This window comes from Pan troglodytes, chromosome X (genome assembly GCF_028858775.2).
Source record: "Pan troglodytes isolate AG18354 chromosome X, NHGRI_mPanTro3-v2.0_pri, whole genome shotgun sequence".
Taxonomy (NCBI): Eukaryota; Metazoa; Chordata; class Mammalia; order Primates; family Hominidae; genus Pan; species Pan troglodytes.
The window spans coordinates 18,234,355-18,255,641 of NC_072421.2; the positions used below are offsets into that span (position 1 = coordinate 18,234,355).

At 43.2% G+C, this 21,287-nt stretch overlaps 1 protein-coding gene across 5 annotated transcripts in view; it reads left to right on the forward strand.

Annotated features, from left to right (window-relative positions):
• NHS (NHS actin remodeling regulator) overlaps nt 1–21,287 on the forward strand; it is a 369,943-nt gene that overhangs the window by 273,529 nt on the left and 75,127 nt on the right. The window contains exon 1 of one of the 5 annotated variants that reach the window (XM_063804057.1): nt 605–16,979. The exons of the other annotated variants lie outside the window; for them this stretch is intronic. Within the exon in view, the coding sequence (XP_063660127.1) occupies nt 16,754–16,979 (226 nt within the window). The 5' untranslated portion in view covers nt 605–16,753. Of the gene's footprint in view, nt 1–604; nt 16,980–21,287 lie in introns of those variants that run through there. 5 annotated transcript variants of the gene reach the window in all.

Below are 21,287 nucleotides of genomic sequence, written 5' to 3' on the forward strand. Positions count from 1 at the left end.
AAAATAAATGTATTACTTACAGTTCTAGAGGCTGAGAAGTCCAAGATCAAGTGGTTGCATCTGGTTGGCTTCTGGTGAGGGCTTCATGCTGTGTCATAACATTGTGGAAGGCATCCCAGGGTAATAGGGGGGTTGCACCGAGAGCCAAGCTGGCTCTTATAACATATCTACTCTTGTGATAACTAACCCATTCATGTGATAACCCATTTAATCCATTAACCCATTAATCTATTAATCCATTTAATCCATTAACCCATTAATCTGTTAATTCATTAATCTGTTTATCCATTGGGTTATGGAAAGAGCCCTCATAACCCAATCACTTCTTAAAGACCCCATCTCTTAATACTGTTAAATTGGAGATTATGTTTCAACATGAGTTTCTGAGGGGACAAACATTCAAACCATAGCATCAGGAGAATACTGACCCATGAACATCAGAAAGGCTAAACACAGTGCCTTGAGGCCCATCCACAGGAAGGAGGAACCAACTCTTTCTTGTGGAGTGGCATGGGAAGCCAAGTGAGGCTGATGGAGGAGAGGACTTTTGAACTGACTTTGTCAGGATAAATAGGTTAAGATGTATCAAGTTTTCGGTAAGTTTTTAAAAATACCTATTTGCCTTTGGTTGATTCTTGCCTTCTCTGAGTCTGAGGGGCATAGGAGGTGATGGAGGAGATGGTAAGGTTTAGGAAGAGATAAGGCTGCAGGAAGCTATAAGCAACTGTAATCTGCTATCCACACTCTCTCCATCCTGCAGAACTCCACTGTATATAGAGGTAAACTGAAGTGGAAGTTACTTATCTGTGTTCAAAGCAGAATCTTCTAATTTTCTCTGAAGCCCACCCTGTACTTCTGAATACTTTGTTGGGTAGCATGGCTCTTTCTCTCCTAGTCTTTTTGGCTCAGCAAGAATACCGGAAACTCCACTCTCCTGAAGGGTATTACTTTTCATGGCCTTGCATGTGGCTATAACTCATTGATCTTGAATGTAGCTGCACCCCCGGCTCCTGAAATGGCAGAAAGGACATACAGAAGGGAATTAATCTCAGCCATATCCATTCACAACTGAAACACAGAACTGGTTCTTCAGCATCCAGAGGCCAAATGTCAAGCTCCAATAAGAGGAAAGATGCAAATGCTTCCTCAGCTTCAAGGAACTGAGGCCTCCCAGGAATGTTGTCTTTGCTCCTTTCTTGATCCCACCTTTGCAATTGAGTGAGGAGGAAGTTTTCATTTATTCTTCAAGATAGAGTAAATCACTCTTCTCTCACCACCTTGTCTTTGTGTTAATGCTTGCCATGGATGACATTTGGCCATTAACAGCTAAGCTCCCTCTTCCATCTAAGTTTTTATCCCTGGAAACATTCACAGGCAAGTAAGAGCTGGATGATTAATTTTCGAATAAGGATGTGTTTGAGAACAGGCCAGGGGCACACATCAACAGCCACATAGCCGTTGGCTTAAATGGATGATAAATTCTGCATCCCAACTAATACAGGCCCATAGTTCCTGCTTTGAAAACCAGGGGTGATGACAGGGGCCATGGGTTTCTAGTGCTTTCCACACCTGTCTCAGAAAGCAAGCAAAATAACCACTTGGGAGAATTAAGATAATTGTGTGTTGAGTGTTTTTCCCTAAGAAAGAGTTGATCTGTTGCTTCTTTTGATTAGGCTTTTATTTTTGCCCTTTCCCTCTCTCCACTGAGTTTCTAGTTGCTTCTTTTTTATTTTATTTTATTTTATTTTTTTACACAAAAGACATCATGGGTAAGAAGAGGAGATTTTATTTTGAAGAACAATGACCACATTAACAAGGTGACAACAGATAAGCTAAAAGTCACTCCATTTTCTGCCAGGGAAAAAGGTCCTTTGCTGCCAAATCACATTCTGCTTCTCTTTGTCTACTCTCCTTTTATAGGAGGGTGGCAGGCCCAGCCACTGATGGACTCAGAAGAAATATCTGGGAGATAAGATACACCCTTGATTCATATGAGAAAAGAAGCTTTTGAGTTCAATGATAAAAAATAACTTCCTTTCCTGTTCCACAACATTCTTGTGGCTGGAGCCCTCTGTAGGACAACGACATTTCTCTCCCCTTGGTCCAACATATCAAGCTGAAAATAACTATGAATTTGGAAACTTGGTAAAGGGCAAAAATCCAATTTCTTGCATTTAATAGATATCTAGGCTTAGATTAGATTCTGTAGGTATAGAATCTGCCCTACATCCTGCTCTATATTTGGGGCAAAACTGAGAACCTCTCTATCTTTAAAGTGTCACAGCTACATTTAGAGACCCAACCCATTCAGCATTCTGTGAAAGAACAGTAGAACCAAATATCCATGTGTGATTATATTCCCGTGTGTCTATTTAAAAAAAAAAAGAAAAGAAAAAAACAAACTTCAAAATGATTGGAGAAAGAAAAACTGGATGTGGGATGGAGTAGGTGACAAGGGAAAGGGAAGGAAGCTTCTAAGGAAGTGAGATTTGAGCTAGGCTTTGATGAATTGGTAGAAATGTATTAGCCAGAGAAACATTTTAGGGTATATCTTTTTTGTTGTTGTTGTTGTTGTTGGAGTCTTGCTCTGTCACCCAGGCTGGAGTGCAATGGCACAATATCGGCTCACTGCAACCTCCGCCTCCTGGGTTCAAGCGATTCTCCTGCCTCAGCTTCCCGAGTAGCTAGGATTACAGGCGCAGGCCACCAGGCCTGGCTAATTTTTTTGTATTTTTGGTAGAGACGGAGTTTCACCATGTTAGCCAGGATGGTCTCGATCTCCTGACCTCGTGATCCGCCCTCCTCGGCTTCCCAAAGTGCTGGGATTACAGGCGTGAGCCGCCACGCTCGACCTAGGGTATATCTTTCTAAGTTTTGGTTTCTTCTATAAAATCTCATAGGCTTGTTGTGAAGATTTAATGGCATAATTAAAATAGTGCACATGGCACACTGCTTGGGACATAAGGACTGAATAAGTGGTTGTAGTTGTTGTCATTGCTACTATTATTATCATTGCAATTAGGAGGTGGTATTGGAAGTATGTGAAAAGAACCTTCGTAGGGACATGATGCTATTACCACAGGTAATTAAAGCCCTTTTTCCTGACCCCTTTTTCTCTGATCTTATCCCGTTCTTTCTGAGACTGTCATCTTTTATATTTTGGCATACTTTGGTTAATATTAGTTCGCTTCTGGCAAGATGAAAGCAGACCCAACCAAGTATCAAAAGATTTTTTTTAACCCCACTCCATTTCCCAATATAACATCTTATACACTGATTTACAATTTCAGTAGTGGGTGGATATTTGAGTGAAGATGTAAATATAAAACCAATAGCTTATGCTATAATTTCTCCAGGGGTCTTTGTTTTCAGCAACTTATTTTAGCAATTTCAAAAAATATTCACTCCGGTTATTTTGATTTTCTTCTAATCTGTTTATCTTCCAGTGATTTCATTCAAGTCACAAAGGAAAGGTGTTTCTGGAAATAAGCAATGAAACATTTCTTTTTTAAGTTTAGTAGTTAATATGGCAGTATTTTTGCCTCATAAGTGATGGATATAATGTGTTTGAGAGGGGCTTGTCCATTGATGTTAGGGACTGAGGAGATTGTCACATGCAGTGGTTGGGGGAAACCAGGATGTTAATGTTAAAAGTAATTTAATGACTCATGTGCTCAGGAGGATTATGCTAATTGCTTGGTCATAGCTTATCCTCATCACAATCCTCTGATGCAGGTACAGTTATTCTTCTCCTTCCATAGATGAAGAAAATGAGGCTTAGAATATTTACATAACAACTTGCCCAAGATTACAGCTTAGTTGTTGCAGAGCCAGAATTTAGACTCAGTTCTCTCTGGCTCCAAAACCTATGTTTTGTGTGTGTTTTTCTTTCTTTCTTTCTTTCTTTTTTCCAGTAGGTTATACTGTCTGCAGGGATTTAAAAATAATGATCCCAAACTAAACATGGGAGTGATGTTTTTAGGTTATCATACAGTGCCTTGGGGAAAGTGGGAGCTCTCAATGAGGTTAAGGGTTAAAAGATGTGCTGTGGCCTGTGCTACAATCTCTGTTTAGTTCATCCAAAGTAGAAGGAATTTAGTTCTGATCTGAAGGTGCAAAAACTGATCAGAAGAAATGGCCTCAATCAAAATACAAGACTGTGAACTGAGAAGTGGTGTCACTTGGACAAGGGACAGAGCCAATAGTGTCCTGTGTCTTGAAAAAAGGGAGGGGCATGGTAGGTAAAGCCTGTTACCTTCACTTTTGGTTTCTTTAATGACACTAGAACTTTTTGCTAATTAACTTGATTGCCTGCAACTGATATATTTATTACTAAGCATTGTTTATCAATGACATATTGTTCAAATATTTGTTTCCCAGGAGAAGGTTGTAAATGTCCTCTGGGATCATAAAAGGTGATGGATTAACAAGTGCTGGTAGTTGTGGTAGGTCAAGAAGTTACAATGCAGAATTTCCCATACTGTTGTTTGGATATGTTGGCAGGTCAGCATGAAGAGATGGTGTTTTTCCATGATGAGAAAGATGATAGTTTGTCCTCTAATTTCTTAGCTTTAGCATCCGGTGAAGTTGCTTGCAGGGACTATATTTTATCTTATCTCATTCAAAGTCTCTGAATGAAATAACAAGTAGCAAATATGATTACAACTCTTTCTGTAGTTACAAAAACCTATTTTTAAATGTCTCCCATCTACAATTGGCTATCTTCATACCACCATCTGCTTTCTCAAATTTCCCAAGGCCATTTGCTGTGGATAACCACAAAGCTGCCCTGGGCCAACAATGCCACCTGTTGACTGGAACAGAGAACTCTTGGATTCAATATCTTTTTCCCCTCCACCTCCTTTCTTGCACCTTGGAATGATAATGCATGTGTCTCTGAAGTTCCCCACACCAGCCAGATGTTCCAGTCATACCAAAAAATTGCTTGCAATTTCTCATCACATCATGCTCTCTCACACACCTACAGGTCTGTGTACACTAAAACCTCTGAATGCTTTTATGACCTATTTTACCTGGCTATTTTTTCAGTTTAGAAGCCTTAAGCATCACTTTTTTGGGGGAAGCCTTCCCTGAAATTGCCCAGGGTGATTTAGATATCTCCCTTTCCATAGCCTATATGTAAAGGAAAGATAGTTGTGCCTGTCTATCTTTTAGTGGATGGTGGTGCTTCCAAGGGAAGAGGGTGAACCAGTACCCCTATAAGGACCTGAGCCAGTGGTGGAGATAGGGAGGGATAAAGTCAGGCATGGCTCCAAACAGTCTTTTATATCATCATCTGAATTTTTTTTTCATAGTTGCATGCCTCATCCTAAACATTCTTATAAAATTAGCACTATTATCTATGTTATGTAATATAAAATAATCTCTCCTCAATCATTGATTAAAGCTAGTGGTCCAGGAAGATCCTTCTATATTTATCCTGTGGCTTCCTGAACTGCCAGGCACGCTACAGTGTATCTCGGGAGTATGCATAAGTCCCTCTGAAAACCAGGTATAAAATAGCGTCTCTCAAGGCAGCCATTCAATGGTCTCCTTCAGAGTAGGCCCTAGGTCTTTCATCTCTGCTATAGTATTGTCTAGTGGATTTTAGATACTCAAGAAATATTATTTTTTGGAATGAGTTAATCTTTCAAGTGATATCAGACATAATAAAGAATCAGTGTCATTAATCTTCAAAAAGACAGATAATTCATTTGTAGACCCCAAAGTCTCCATCAATCTACTACTCTTTCTCTAATTATTCTTGCATTTTATCAGGTACTGGCATTTAAAATTAATTTTTAAAACTATCTTCTTGAGTTATGTTAACATTGGTTACTCACTACCATGATACCAGTATTATTTTCCACTCTTCATTGCAAATACATGTTTTCCAGCAATATTATGGGGGAAATAAGCCTTGATGGAAAAACCTGGAACTCTAAACACCATCTGTAGTTTCTTTTCCATGGGAAAATATGTCCTGAATTAAAAGGGAAAACTGACTTAGAAATGAGCTTCGGAACACTTCAAGGCTGAAGAAGACTGCATTCAAGCATCAGACCCCTGCATCCTACAGCTCGAATTTATACAGCTTACTGCCTGAAGCCTGGGGGCCTAAGGGAGGGAGCCTAAATCCAGAGACACAAAATGACATCCTAGAACTGCTGAAGTGGGCAGGGAGGACCTCAGTGTGGTCCCCCGCTGGGCTCTTTCAGAGTTCTATCAGCATCATCACTAGGCCATCTTGGATACATATTGACCATCCCAGAAAGCCAGAAAACTTCTTTCTTACAAATCCTACTGAGATTTACATCTCTGTGATCCCAAAACTGTTCCCTCTTGAGACAAGAAATATCCGAATCATCTGTTTTCTGTTTCAAAAAGTCAATTTTTAAAAATATTGTTTGTTAAGAAATATTTATGAGAGAAGGAGCCCCTGTGTGCAAAGCAACTTTCTAACACATGGTCCATTTATTATGAAATTATTCTGCAGAAACTTCCTGTTGCTTTGTCTTTCTCCTTTTATGTATATATGTATGTATATATGTATGTATGTATGTATCTCTTTAGAGATAGGTTCTTGCTCTTCTAACATCCAGGCTGGAGTGCAGTACCGTGATCACGGTTCACTGCAGCCTCGAACTCCTGGGCGGAAGCAATCCTCCCACCCCAGCCTCCCAAGTAGCTGGGATTAGCCACCATGCCCAGCTAATTTTTTATTTTCTGTAGGAACAGAGTCTCACTATTTGGCCCAGGCTGGTCTCAAACTTCTGGCCTCAAATAATTCTCCTGCCTCAGCCTCCCAAAGCGCTGGGATTACAGGCATGAGCCACCATGCCCAGTTCCCTTTCTCCTTTTAGAAGTGAATTACTCTGAACCAAAACCTTACAAGAGCAAGCCAAACTGTGCCTTGATTCTCTTTCATGTCAAAGTCTAGGTGGTAAGACATGGATAAGGGGCTTTTGACAAGAACAGGAGACTTCTTTACCTGGCTTCTCTAGTAAAGCTTCTAGTATCTCAGAGGGGCCGTTGATTCTCCATACCTGGTCATTTCTCCATACCTGGTCATTTCTCTTTCCTGCTATTCCACTCAACCCTATCCTCAAACAAGGAAACCTTCCCTCCCAATTGAGTACATGATACTTTTATGTCTCCTCTGCTCTGGAAATGTCATTTCTGATTCTGCTGGGAAGGCAACCAATGGAGGTCTCAGCCTAGAGCCTTAATCCACTGTCCTAGGCATGTTCTCAGACTGGGAAAAACTGTTGGGAAACAAGTTCAGAACCTGAACTAGGTGAGACTGCAAATACTGGTATAGACAGGTTTGTTTTAATTTATAAGGTTGCTCAGCAAAACATCCCCTTTTCTGGAACATAATTAGTATGTTTTTAACTGCAGATGTAGAAAAAATTGTTTAGGGTACAGACCAATATATTTTCTTATGTTTATAAGGAAGGTTTCCTTCTCTCTGTTTCTCCTTTATCTACTCTTTACGAAACCTTGCAAGGGTAGACTAAAAGGGACCTCCTTTCATTACACATCTTTTTTCCTAAGAAGCAAAATGAACTAAATTAGTTCATTCACTCAGTACTGTAAATACCAAATAAAAAAGTCATAGACGTATAGATATAAATACTGCTTCTGTAATGATTTTTGTGTGTGTGTTTGTATAACTAGAGGGCACTCGGAGAAAGAAAAAAGAAATTATTCAAAGTTCAAAGGCTCCAAGATTTACTAAGAAAATAAGAAAAGGGGAAAAAAAGCCCAAGCATTCACATGCTAAGATAGCTGAAGGATCAAGTAATATGTTACCCCAGCATTTTCTTCAAAAGAAACGGCTTTTGTAGAAACTGGTGGAAAGTCCAAATCTGAACATTTTTTCTGATTATAATAAATAAAGCTAGTAATCCCTGTAGAGATTAAGAATGCAGGCTTTGGAGTTGCTTTCACTGTGCTGAAATTCCAACATACAGTCAAGGTTGAGAACACTGCTTTAAGTACTTAGTTGTAACTTCCTTTCTCAGATAGTTCAGTTTGGCCCTAATTTGGTTTATAATTACAGCATTCTTTCCTTCCTTTTGAGAGTCTCCATCTGTACATTTCCCAAGTGTGTGGAAAGGGAGGGTGGACATCTCTTTCCCTCTCTCCCACCTGTGTCTTTGCATACCTTATCTTCTTAGGAAGACAGCATGACTATTGTTGTTAAATACAAAACTGACCCCATATTCTAACAAATCATAGTTCTTCTTGGCCCACAGCATTACTTTTTAATTTCAATGATGGATTTCTAGGGGTCATGCATTGGCATTAGCAGTCTTTAAACACATCATCTCTTTTTCTCTTCCTTCCATCCACTGATTGTTTCTTGAGGGAGGCTCTGAGCCATTCACCTTGGTGATTCTTTCCCCCAAACCATATCACCCAAAATCAAGCTGCCAAGCCCAGGATTGGAGGAGGAAAGGTGGTCTTCTGGAACTGTATCCATAGGAATCCTTTCCGAACTGGCACTTTCATGGGGCATATTGAAGTATTGTGAAGACCTTGAGCAGCGACCGTATTTGGAGCCATCAGAAAGGATTTACCTTTTTTTTTTTTAAGTCTTTAGTTTATGATCCTTGTGCTCAAACCAACAATCTTTAACCATTAGTACCTGTTTTGACATATGGCCAGAAATTTATTTTAAAGAACGGCATTAGTTAGCCTTTTCTGCATAAAAAATCACCCAGTACTTAGTGGCTTAAAATTTAGTGGGTGGTTCTGGTCTGGGATGGCTCAGTTAAGCTCTGTGGAGTTTGCTTATGTGTCTATAGTCAGCTGGGGCTGAATGACCTAGAGTGGCCTTATTCATGTCTGGTGATTAGCAGACCAAGATGGGGGTAGGGGACAACTGGGCCACCTGTACCCCCTCATCATCCAACAGGCTGGGCCAGGCTTCTTCATGAGCAGCAGTAAGCAGGGCAGGTGCCAAGATCAGCAGAAGCAGAAGTTGCAAGGCTTCTTGAGGCCCAGGCTCAGACATGTACAATGTCACTTCCACCACATTCTTCTGGCCAAATCAGGTCATAAGGCCGCTCAGATTCAAGGTGGAGAAATAGACTCCATATCTTGCTGGGAAGAGCTGAAAAGCACCATGGCTATTTTTTGAAATCTACCGTAATAACGAAGCACCTGTATTTGCAAATTTTTATATACATAAATTAAAATGGATTTGAAGTTCTTCCAATAGTAGGGTAACTCTCCTTGTATTCAAATAAATGGGAGAAAAGGGGGTGGGAATTTCCCATGGTTATGATAATGAGTGGTTCATGTAAATATCATGGGTCATGAAAGAAAAAGGTTTTGAACAGCTGCCCAAGAGACAGTGTAGTGAGGTGGAAAGAGCATGAATCTTAAAATCAGACAGACCTGTGTTCAAACTCCATCTCTCCAACTTGTTAGTTGGATGGCCTTGGGCAAGTTATTTAACCTGTCTGAACATCAATTTCCTCGCCATAAAACAGGAATAATAATACCTAAGGCACATATCTGTTGTGAGGATTAAATAAGATTATGGGGTAATGCCCAGAACCTAGTAAAGAGCCATTTCATGGTGCTAGTTTCCTTCCTTGACCCCTTAATTTTGTGAAATCGGTGTGTAGTGGGCATAGTGATTCTTTCATTCAGAATCAAAGCTGTCCCACCCCTTTCCCTTCCAGATACCAGCCTGTCTTTTTTCACATATTGCATATCTTTGAGAGATGACTTCAATACAATATTTTTCAACCTGGGATCTTTGCAATGTTTGCAAACATAAACTTACAGTTAAAAATTCCAAGACAATTATTAGCTTTGGTGCTATAGATTATTCACATTTTTGAGTTGTGCATAGCTTGCTTTTTCTTTATGGTCTGGATATACTGTGCAATTTTGGAAACCCACCATCAGAAAAGGAGGCTTTGAAATAGTAGAAGTTGGGCAGCAATGTATGGGAACCATGTTTTTTCAGAAAGGATGCATTTACATTGGATAAGGTTTTCAAACATATCCAGGAATTCTATGTAGTGAGGTTAGTCTTTGGGGGCTAGAGGAGGCCAGGTTGGGCAAAACCTTTGCTTAATCTTCTCCTCTGATGCATTCTGTAGGGCTCCATTTTGGCTAAATCATCATAATTCCCACCAAGACAGCACAGAATGATAATGGTTTTATTTATTATTTTATATTCATTGCCGGTATATGCAAAGTTTTATAGCTTGCTATAAATCGAGAGGGATTATCACAGCTGTTACTTATTTTAACAGGTCACAATACAGTAGTTTATGCCAGATGGTTTGGAGAATTTTGAGGGAGAAATTTTATACAGGCAGCCATATAGATACTAGCTTGGGTAGTCACACCCTGAAATTAATTTACATTTGTTATGATATAAAATATATATGAATAAACACATAGTTCCTTATGAATGAGTGATCCATTTTATAGCAGCTATTTCTTCTGGAAGTCAAGGGAGTCCCTTGTGAGCAGTGGTGGGGCAGGAGCAATAGTAATGTGCTGCTACTGGGATAGGTGAGAAGTAAAGCTCCACCACATGCATAGCTCTGGAGGGGACATTCAACTTGCTCCAGGGAAGTAAGCCTTGGAGACAAAATTGAGTTTTCATAATTGGGTCTCAGCACGTATTTGAGTCAAAGAGAATAAAGCAGGAAACTCGCCCTAGGTAAACATAAGGAGGAATGGGTATGGTATAAATACAGTAGAGCTAGAATTGGGATCCTCGAGGTCACCCTCAAGGTCAGTCTGGGACCAAAAGGTTATCCAGCCCTGGGCAAATCACAGAACATATTACTTCCCTTGCAGATGCTGAAGTTTATGGGTAGAATGGCCAATTCTGGATGCTCAGCAGAAACAGGAAGATAAAATAAGTACTGATGATCAGAAATCATTTTAGAAGGTATTTTTGGTTCCAAGTCTCATAGAAAAATTGACTTACACAATGAAAGACGTAGAGAAAATTTTACAGATATCTACCCTCCTTATTTTATAGATGAAGAAACAGACCAAGAGGATCATTTAAATATGATCATCTTAGTTTTTTCAGTAAAGAAGTAAAATCAGACTGTCAAAGTATTTGGGCTCCATTGGCTTCCTCCAATCTTTCTCCCCTTGATCCAGCCCCACGAGTTCCTCTCCTGTATCCCACCTCATGATGGGAAAGGACCACATTCCCACCTACTAGAATAATCCAAAGACCAGGTCTAAAGCACACCTGGATTTTCTTGGTAAATTGTCTGAGGCATAAAGTTAATATACCACCTCTTGAACTGAATTAAAACTATTTAGCCTTGTAGAGTCAATTCTTCCAGCTCCTGTAAAATAGGAGTCAATTAAGATCTGTTTGTGTCAACAAAATAGTAAATCAACCAGCAAAGGTAAATTTAAAATGGGAGATTTGGAGCATATAACAGCTAAAATCTATATGTACAAAATCAGGAAATGACAGTATTTTGACAATTGAATAGTCCATGCATGTTGAAGGACAGAACTGGAATCTGCATCGTGGAGTCCCCCAAGATGGCTAGTAGAAGAATGAAAGCTTTGAAAATTTGTAAGCTCAGCAATACAGAAATACCCCCACTCTTCTCAGGGCTGCTGAACTTCCAATAACTTCAGCTTTCAGGAATACAGCACCAAACCTGGAAGTAAGCGAAAAGAGTTTCCCAAGGCTACAAATAATTGTCAGCAAGCCCACATGTATCCTTTTGGCTCTTGCTGGAGAATTGGTAACTCTTCTTTAATGAACAGATGTTTCCCAGCCATGGGTGTCTGTTATCCCCAGCTCACTGGAGACTTAAACTCTGGGGAAAGGAGCTAGAAGAAGGTTGAGAAAGGAATGATAATGGAGAACTAAATACCAAGGAAAGAGCATGGAAATCCACAAAGGAGTCTTAGAAATGTGTTACCATAGAGACCAATAATAAGCCTTCTTAATAAAGACCCTAAGTAATCAACAAAACATTAAATTGTGTTTTGTAGCATCTGATTAAAGAGACAGGAAAGTGAATTACTCAAGGTAGGCTAATTCTGGTAATAAACCCCCAATATTTCAGTGTCTTACCTCTCACTTTCCTTGCAGTTTAATGCTGGTTAGCTTGCAGGTGGGTACCTAGGCTCTTCCCATCTTAGGAATCCACCATCTCATAGAGCCTCTGTGTTCAGCCAGCAGGGAAGACAAGAAAGTGTGTGTAGGAATAGGTAAGAGTTTTTATGTGCCAAGGCTGGAGGCACACGTAACTTCTGCCCACATTCCATTGGCCAGGACTCAGTTAGAGGGCTGTACCTAACTGCAAGGGAGGCTGGGAAATGTAGTTTAGCTGTAGGAGAAAGGAGACAGTTTGGTGGACAACTAATTAGCCAGTTTCTTCTAAAGAAAGTATAAAATATGCTCAGAACAATAAGGGGCTTCAGAAAATTGTTCTTGGTTGGATAAACTTTAGTTATATGGAAAATTACCTATGTAGACTTTACCATTTCCTGGCAATACCAGTTAAAGGAAATAGTTATTTCCTGAGCCACACTGTAGATCAGAGGTTGGCAAATTATGGCCCATGGGCCAAATCCCACACACTCTCTATTTTTGTGAAGAAGGTTCTGTTGAAACACAGCCACATCCATCTATATATGCACCATCCATGGCTGCTTTTGAGCTACAACAGCAGAGTAGAGTAGTTGCAACAGAGACTACATAGCCAGCAAAGCCTAAAATACTTTCTACCTGGCCCTTTACAGAAAAAGTTTGTTGACCCCTGCTATAGATCATCACTGTCCTAAAAAAGGACACATTTGCAAAATTGTCTGTGAGACCTGGTATCCTTGGCTTTCAGTAAAAACATCAGTATGTCGAAGAGACATCTGCACTCCCATGTTTATTGCAGCACTAATTGCAATAGCCAAGATATGAAATCAACCTATGTCCATTGACAGATGAATGGATAAAGAATATGTGGCTTGTATACACAACAGAATACTATTCAACCATAAAAAAAGAATACAATCCTATCATTTGCAGCAACATGGATGAAACTGGAGGACATTATGTTAAGTGAAATAAGCTAGGCACAGAAAGACAAACATGGCATGTTCTCACTCATATGTGAGAGCTAAAAAAAAGATCACATAGAAGTAGAGAGTAGAATAGTGGTTACCAGAGGCTGGGGATGGTGGTGTGGGGATAAGGAGAGTCTGGTTAATGAATTTAAAAAATTACAGCTAGATAGGTGGAATACGTTCTAGTGGTATATAGCACTGCAGGGTGACTATAGTTAACAAGAATTTATTGTATATTTTGAAATAGCTAGAATAGAGGATTTTGAATATTTCCAACACAAAGAAATGATAAATGCTTTAGATGATCAATTTGCTAATTATCCTATTTTGATCATTTCACATTGTACACATGTATTGAAATATCATACTGTATGCTGAAAATATGTATAATTATTATGTATCAATTAAAATAATAATTTAAAATATATATCAGAAAAGTAGGATACCTATATGGACTGGGATGTAAACTCAGTCCTTAGAATGTCAGCTCCAACTGGGCCCAGACTCTGCTGTATCCCCACAAGCACCCAGCACAGTACCTGGCATCTAAGAGATACTCAATAAGGGCTTATATTTGAACCTTTGATCCATAGGAAGCTTCAGGTACCCTAACCACCATACAGGGGATAGGGGGACCTAAAAAAAATGCAATATGAGCATTATGTGTGAAGACCTCAAACACAGGTAGGAAGGAACCATCTTTGTTGAGCTTTTATTACGTGCTAGGCACTATCATGGTGCTTTATTGTTTTATTTACTCTTTTAAGCAACTCTATAAATTAGGTATTCTTATTTTCATTTTACAAATGAGAAACTGATTCAAAGAAGGTTCAAGATTCAGAGAGTCAAATAATTTTCCCAAGGCCACACTTGTTAAGAACTGGAGGAGCTAGGATTCAAACACAGGTCTTTCTGGGTACAAAGCCTATGTGGTTTTCTTTTCTTTTCTTTTTCTTTTTTTTTTTTAACCTCTCTGCCATGGGACTTGCTAAAATCTCATTCAAATTTAAGCAATCTAGTTATATCATTATTTTTGCCATCACTGTTAACAACCACCTCATTATTGTAAAGATCAATACAAAGGAGAAAAGACAGGGCCATTTTCATTGCTTTGTGGAATTCTGCAGACTTCATTGTCAAGGCTCTCCCGTGATAGAGCAGACCTGAAAACCTGGAGCAATGCAGTTCATTTCCTTGGGCTGTGTGATTAGTGACTTGGCCACTAGCTACCCATGCACTTGCCAGGGATTGCTGTCGAGGGCAGCCATTTTGCTCACCCTAATGTAAATTCTCATGTCAAGACCTAAGAGGTTTGAGTCTGTACATGGTGAGGCTTCCTGTTTGAAGTTGATCTGAGAGCTTGTTAACATACAGATGGCCAGGCCTCACCCCAGAGTCTGATTCAGCAGATCTGGGAAGGCCTGAGAAGGTGTATCTCTACCAAACCCCCAGGGGCTGCCGGTCCTTTGAGAAGCAAGGCTAAGGGAAGGACTTCCCTTTACCTTTGAGAAGCTCTGACTGGTATTCCCACCCACTTCACATCTCCCATCAGTAGCCAATCCATCAAGCCTTCCCAAAGCCTTAGGGGTCCAGGTCTGCCCTTGGCAGGCAGAACTCCTCCCACTGACCCCTCGGTGACATTTGACATTATAAATCACCCAGCCTTCTTAAAACTCTTTCGTCCATCCCCCTGTTTCTGAGATGGGGCCCTTCCCCCCTTCCATCCTGGTCTCCTGCTTCTCTGAGTAATGTCTCTCTTCCTCTCTGATGACCTTTTCCTTTACCCACCCACCCCTTAAACCTTGGGGTGCATGGCTGTCTTCTCACCTTCACTGGGGGAGTGGCCATGCCATCTCCTCCCACCTCATCCTTCCTGTCCCAGCCACACTCTGTCTTCCGGGGGACTTCCACCAGATTCTCTGTCGTTGCCAGCAGCTGGCAGCCCTCCAAGGAGGCTAGTGGAGAACAGCTAACCCAGACTGACTTGGGTTCTAGGTGATACTTCATGTGACCACAATCATTAATTCACAGTAATGCCAATTAGGAAATATTCTTTATTTCACACACAGGCAAACCCCAAGATTTCTTATGACCTTGGCAAGTGGAGTGTTTCACAATTGTGAATTCTGGAGAAGTTACAGGCCTGGTGGATATAGTATTGCCCACACATGCAAATCTGCCCAGCGCCTAAACATCCCTAGTTGAAAATAGGCAACCCAGTCAGAAAAGAGTCAAGTTTTCCCTAAATAGGTTTCAAAGACATATTACCAAAAACAACATCCCACAAGTCATCTTTGGATAATTTCATTCACTGGGTTTCTTCTTGTTATGTATGGTATTAGGATATATCCCATAAGTGTTGTCTTTGAAGTGGCCCTAAATGGCTCTCTGCCTTCTGCATTAGGTCGCTATATGGAGAGCCTACCAACTTAAGCTATGGGCACACACTGCCATGGTTTTTAACCCTGGTTCAACCTCAGATCTGGTTTAGTACATCGCCGCTCCCTGGAGATTAATACATGGCTGCAAAGGCATTGTCCTTGCAGTGTTTTTCAGCCTGGGCAGGGTGAGATGTGTCTAGGATGCGAGGTTTCAGCGTCCGGAGATGAATGGGGGGAGGGGACGCAATGTCACATTTTTCGGGTGCTCTAGTCCTGTTATATGCGGGCACATGCTCTACGCCAGTCTCTGTCCACCCTCTTGCCCGGGCTGGAGGGGTTGGCACGGTCGGCGTTTCTGATTCCTTGCTCTGCTGTTGGCCATAGACTAGGGATAAGGGAGGTGAGAAGAGAGCCACGGGGGTGCGGTGCTGAGCAGCTGCGGTCGGTCCAGCCTGTTGGTGATGTGCGGAGCCCGCCGCCCCTCTGGGCATGGGTAACGCGCAGCCCCAGCGGTCGCGCTACGGGAGAAGGAAACACAGAGGTGCAAGAAATCCGGATCCGGGATCCTCCGCAGCCTCCGGCTTGTCTAAGCTCACAGGCCGGGCTTTGTGGCTGGCTCCCGCGCGCCACCGAGTTTGGGGCTGGGGACTGAGTCCTGCAGCTCACTGCGGCTGGCAGCAGGGGACGGATTATTTTTAGCAGGTTCCCTTTAGCCCGGTGGAGCTGGGAGATACTCGCAGAGCCAGGCGGCTGTCCGTGGAGCATTGGTGCAGCCGTGCCTTGCTGCCCCGGAGGTTTGGCTGCCGCAGTCCTCTCCATTCACTGAGCTGTAAATCGAAGCTGTCTACACCGGCAAGGCTCTCGATCCCAGCGTGGCCCCAGGGCTACGTCCCGCCCAGGTCTCCCGGCACCTGATTTCCCAGTGGTCAATTAGGTGTCTCAGCCTGCAGCATTGAAGCAGTGGAGGGGCCAATGCCCCTGCTTTGATGGAGCGCGCCGTGCGCAGAGACCTCCCCAGTCGACTTCCTCATCAGAAGGCAGCATCCATTCATAATTCTCTGCCTGTGGACCGAGTTAGGCTGGAGCTGGGCATGGACTCCTGCGATCTCTCTTTTTGCATCTGAAGGAGAAACTAAGATAAAAGGGAAAAGGAAGGGGGAATGCAGTCCTAACGCAACAAGGCGCTGGAAAGTCCCCGAGAGGCCTCTCTTTTGCGGGGAGAGGGAGAAGAGGCAGATTCCGAGCCCAGCGCCCCAGCCAGCTGCTGCTTCGCTGCGGAGCCGGCACGCATGCCTACCTCACCTGACGGCCGCATTCCCGGGGAGCCGGCGCGGGGCCCGGCGGCGCGCCCAGGGCGCACGGGCGGTAGGATTTCTGCACCAGGGGAACGATGCACGGGCGGGCTGCCCAGGGCCGAGCCTGAGCCTGAGCGGGCGCCAGGGGAGGCTAGCCTCGGCGTGGCGCCCCACCGCAACCCTCCGGGATGCTCCGCGACTCGCAGCCCAGGCCATGCGGGTGTGTGAGATGGGACCAGCCTGGGGGGAGGGGGTATGGGCAAGTGACATCATTTTAAACTAATTTCTTGCACCTCTGGGTGCTGGGTGAACTTGGGGGTTGGGGGAGGCTCGAGGCGCAGCCCAGCCGCGCGCTAGCCCGAGAGGAGATCCCCCTTGGTCGAGATCTGAGAGCTGGGTCCCCTTGGCAGAGCTGAGCGAGGGTGAGCTGACAGTCCAGGTGGACCGCGCATAGCTCGCAGGGGCAAAGGGAACAGCGCTGGCTTTCAGGGATCTTTTATTATTTTTAAAAGCATATTGCAGCTGCAGCTTTTAAGTTTGCCGCCTCCTCCCTACCCTGATCCCGGGTTCTGGGCCGGGGCGGCACTTTTCCACGCTGCCTACCCTCTGGGTGGAGGGGTCTGCAGGGGCTGCAGCTCCTGGTGTTGGGTTTCCTGCAGGGGGAATGAGGATTCGACGGCTCTGTGAGTGGAAGGGCGCCCTGAGGTTTGGCCTTTTGAGGGCTTCTAAGGGCTGGGGAGAAGTCGAGGATCCCGCTTGGTGCCCTCTCCTGTTTTCCTGCCCTGCCACTTGGTGTTGGATGACATTTTGCCTGTGCAGGGGTTTCACTGTCAAGGAGCTGTGATGCTGTAAGGCAAATGGACTGTTAGGATGAGCTGGAAGAGAGGGGAGTGAGCTGGAGCTTTTCCTTTTGTGGCAGTGTTAACCCCATCGCTCCCACCTCTCTGGCGCACCTGTCCCCTGGGGTCACCATCTGTGCGCATGAGTGGGGCAGCCTGACCCACTAGCCATTCCAGGGACAGTGAGCCAAAGCTGGACTTGCTCAGGGCATGCTAGGCCAGGAATGTGTGGGCAGTGAAAGAGCAACACCCTTCCTCACCCCCCTGCGGGGAAGACTCAGCAGGCCCCGCCATGATGGTGCACAGTGTTTTGCCATACTGTGGTATGCTCTGGAGTTTTGGAGCTCTTGTTTTATGAGGCTTTTATTTTACAGTTTCTTGCCTCTTGGTGACCAGTTTGTTTTTCACAGCTGCTTGTGAGCAAGGCAAAGATAACAGCATCTAAAAATAGCCCTGCAGTTGGAGGTACAGCTTGGCTTGACCCCGCTATTAGAGGGGTGGGGTCTCCGTTACCAGCTCCCTGAGGGTGGGCCTAACTTGGGCCCCCAGACAGCCTCAGACCAGGTCCACACATCCTTCAGAGCAATTCACCTTCAGGTCTCAAGGCAAGGCAGGGATGCTGAGTGCTGGTCCATGTGAGAAGGGCAGCAGCTCTGAGAAGCCTCATCCATTCCCGGGTGAGGCCCAAAGCCACTGGGCTGCAAGGCTGGAGGATGGGAGCCTGGACAGGGGTCCCTCTTTTGCCCCCAGCCATGGATATCCATCCCTGGCTTTACATCCCCTGGTTGGATCCAGCCATATGTATGGGGCTTCCTCCTTTGCACTTTAAAGCCAACAAGCAACTCCCTCACAGTGGAGTTCGTTCCAGAATACAGAGGGACAAAAGGGGCCAGGTGGCACTCAAACCATGCCAACTTCCTACTGTGTTCATAGCAGCTGGGCTACTACTCTTTCCTTTCCAGGTGGAAACCCCTAGACAGTTGGGTGAGGAGCCTCTTCCTGGTCAGCAGGAGGGTGGCGCCAGCCTGTCTGAAGGGGGCCGCCTCCAGCTGATGGTGAAGAGGCCACCTGGAATGGAGATAGGAAGGGACTGAGGACTTTGCAGTGATTGCAGTGGAAGCCGGAAGTGCAGGTCTTCTGTGGGTCCTAGATTCTGTGAGCCTGCTAGGCTCCCCTCGTTATTTATTTTCAAAAGCCTTCATTTCTTCCCTGTTCACTTTTTCTTTCGTGGTGATGGTGGTAAAGTCCAGCTTGAAGAAAAAAGGCCCCCTCTGTTCTTGATTTGGTTGGATGATAGGATTTTTATTTTTTTTGGCAAGAATGCATTAGCAATTGCTGAAAAATGTAAATGCCTATTTTTTTCTCCAGTGAAATAAATGAACTAAACAGCAAGGGAATGTAAGGGCAAGCATTCTCTGTTCAAGATGGAATCTACCAAGTGATTTTCTCCTCTCTTTCAAAATGAATTTTGATTGAAAATTTTTACCTTTATTTTCTGTATGTCATAACTATAATCACTGGGCAACTATTAAGATAGAGATCGTGATTGGGGGGAAGGAAGAGACCAGGAAACAGCACCTTTGAGATATCCATCATTCCTCTAGTCTTCTAGTGGAGACTTGCACACAGTTGCTAGTTTATCTTTAAAATTTCCACCATCTTGGTGTTCCCCATGGAAGACAAAGGATTAATGATGATGAAATGTAGTATAAGGCCAGTGCAACAGTGGCCAAGTTTGGCCAGCTTAGAAGAGTAGATATGGGAAGACCATGGGTTGAGATTTCAGTTTTTTAAGAACATCATTGGCTTGGCTCGACCTGTACCAAATAAGATATCAATGATCCCTTGGTCTTAAATAGAAAGGGCTGCTTCCTCTTGAAGATCAGAACCTAAACCAGCAATTGACTAGAGACCCACAGTGAGCATATTGGTCAGGGAAGGATAAACACCATAATAGGTGAGCCCCAAATTTCAGGGTTTAACACAATAGCAGTTTATGTCTTACATAATGTCAAACCAGCTTTTTGTCTTGTGATTATAAGGAATCTAGTCTCTTCTCTTCTTATGAATCTACCATTCCCTAGGGCCTTGAAGCCCCTGCTGGGTCTTCTGCATCCAGAAGGGACAACAAGAACATGGAAGATTATCCTGGAAGCAGCACCTCTCACTCCCACCCACATTCCATGGCCAGAACTCAATCACATGGCCACATCTAACTGCAAGGGGACTGGGAAATCTAGTCTGTGTGCAGTTTGTGCTATGGCAGTACACTCTCTGGCATGGAGGGGCCCTTTTTAAGCTCTACTTTGAGATTGGACTTTGGCTCTGGACAAGACATATGGCAAATACAGATCTCCATCTTAAAAATGGTGGTAATTCCACCTCCTCTTTCCTGTCTCAAAGGGATTTGGAAAGATGTAGCAACATAAAAGGCTCCTACAGGGACCATCTGGTCCAACCTCTGTAGGCAAGGTCATTATCATTTTCCTCAATTTATAGATAACTTTCCCCATATAACACAGCTGGTTTATGGCAGGGCTGAAATCATACCTAGATCCCCTTCTCTTGGCTTAGTGCTCCTTCTACCATGCTATGTTGACCCTGGCATCTTATGAAAACAGTTATATAGGATATTGTTTCTGAAAGCTGACATGCTTTCATAATGTGTAGTCATTAAAAGTGACTTCATATGATTTAAAATCCATGTATGATCTTCTTCTGGTTCTTACTGTATAATCACTTATAATCAGGCAAAGAATAACCAGACACTAATCTATGCCCTGCACACATATAGCTCATTTAATCCTCACAATAAGCCTAGGAGGTAGAGGTTATTATTATCCCCATTTTACAGATGAAGAAACTGAGGCACAGAGAGAATAAATAACTTGCCCAAGGTTTTACAGCAAACAAGTGACAAATTTGGGATTCCATCCTGGGCACTATGGCTCCAGAATCCAACCCTGGACTATTTTACCATACTACCTTTCTGATCTGGTAGACTCCTTCTCCAGCCCTTTCTGGGATGTCCAATTGGGACATTTTTAATTTCCTTTTTAAGTGAGTGACCTTGAAGATCCATGAGGGGAGTCATTTGTAAATTTGCTGAGGCATGTCTTTGAGCCTCAAGCATATAAAATGGATACCCAGGATTGAGCTACTCAGCTAGTGAAGAAGCTCAGCTCCCAACCTCCAGCTCCAACAGCCCAATGAAGCTTTTTTTTTCTTTCAAGATTTTTGGGATAGACACTACTGTGTAGTCCGTTACCATTGTGAAGTAATAAAAATGTCTGTTTCTTTGTGAAAAGCAGCCGTGGTCAACCATAACCTTTGGTGCAAGATTAAGAGGCAGTTGACTTGGTAGGGGCAGGCAAGGCCATCATAGTCACTTAACTCTGGAAGAAATTGCTTTTTGTGGTTGTTTATCTATTGTTGCAGGAGAAACCACCCCCAAAATTTACTGGCTTAAGATACAAGCCAATCTATTGGTTCAAAATTCTGCAATCTGGGAAAAGCTCAACTTGACAGCTCTGCTAGTCTTGCTGGTGGTTGGTCAGATGGTATGTCACCTGCAGGCAAGGTTCAGCTGGGTCACTGGGCTGGCTGTGCTTATGTCTCTTTCTGGGTAGTCTCAGGGATTCTCCCTCTCCACATAGTCTTTCCCAGTGGTCTTTCCATGTGATCACTCC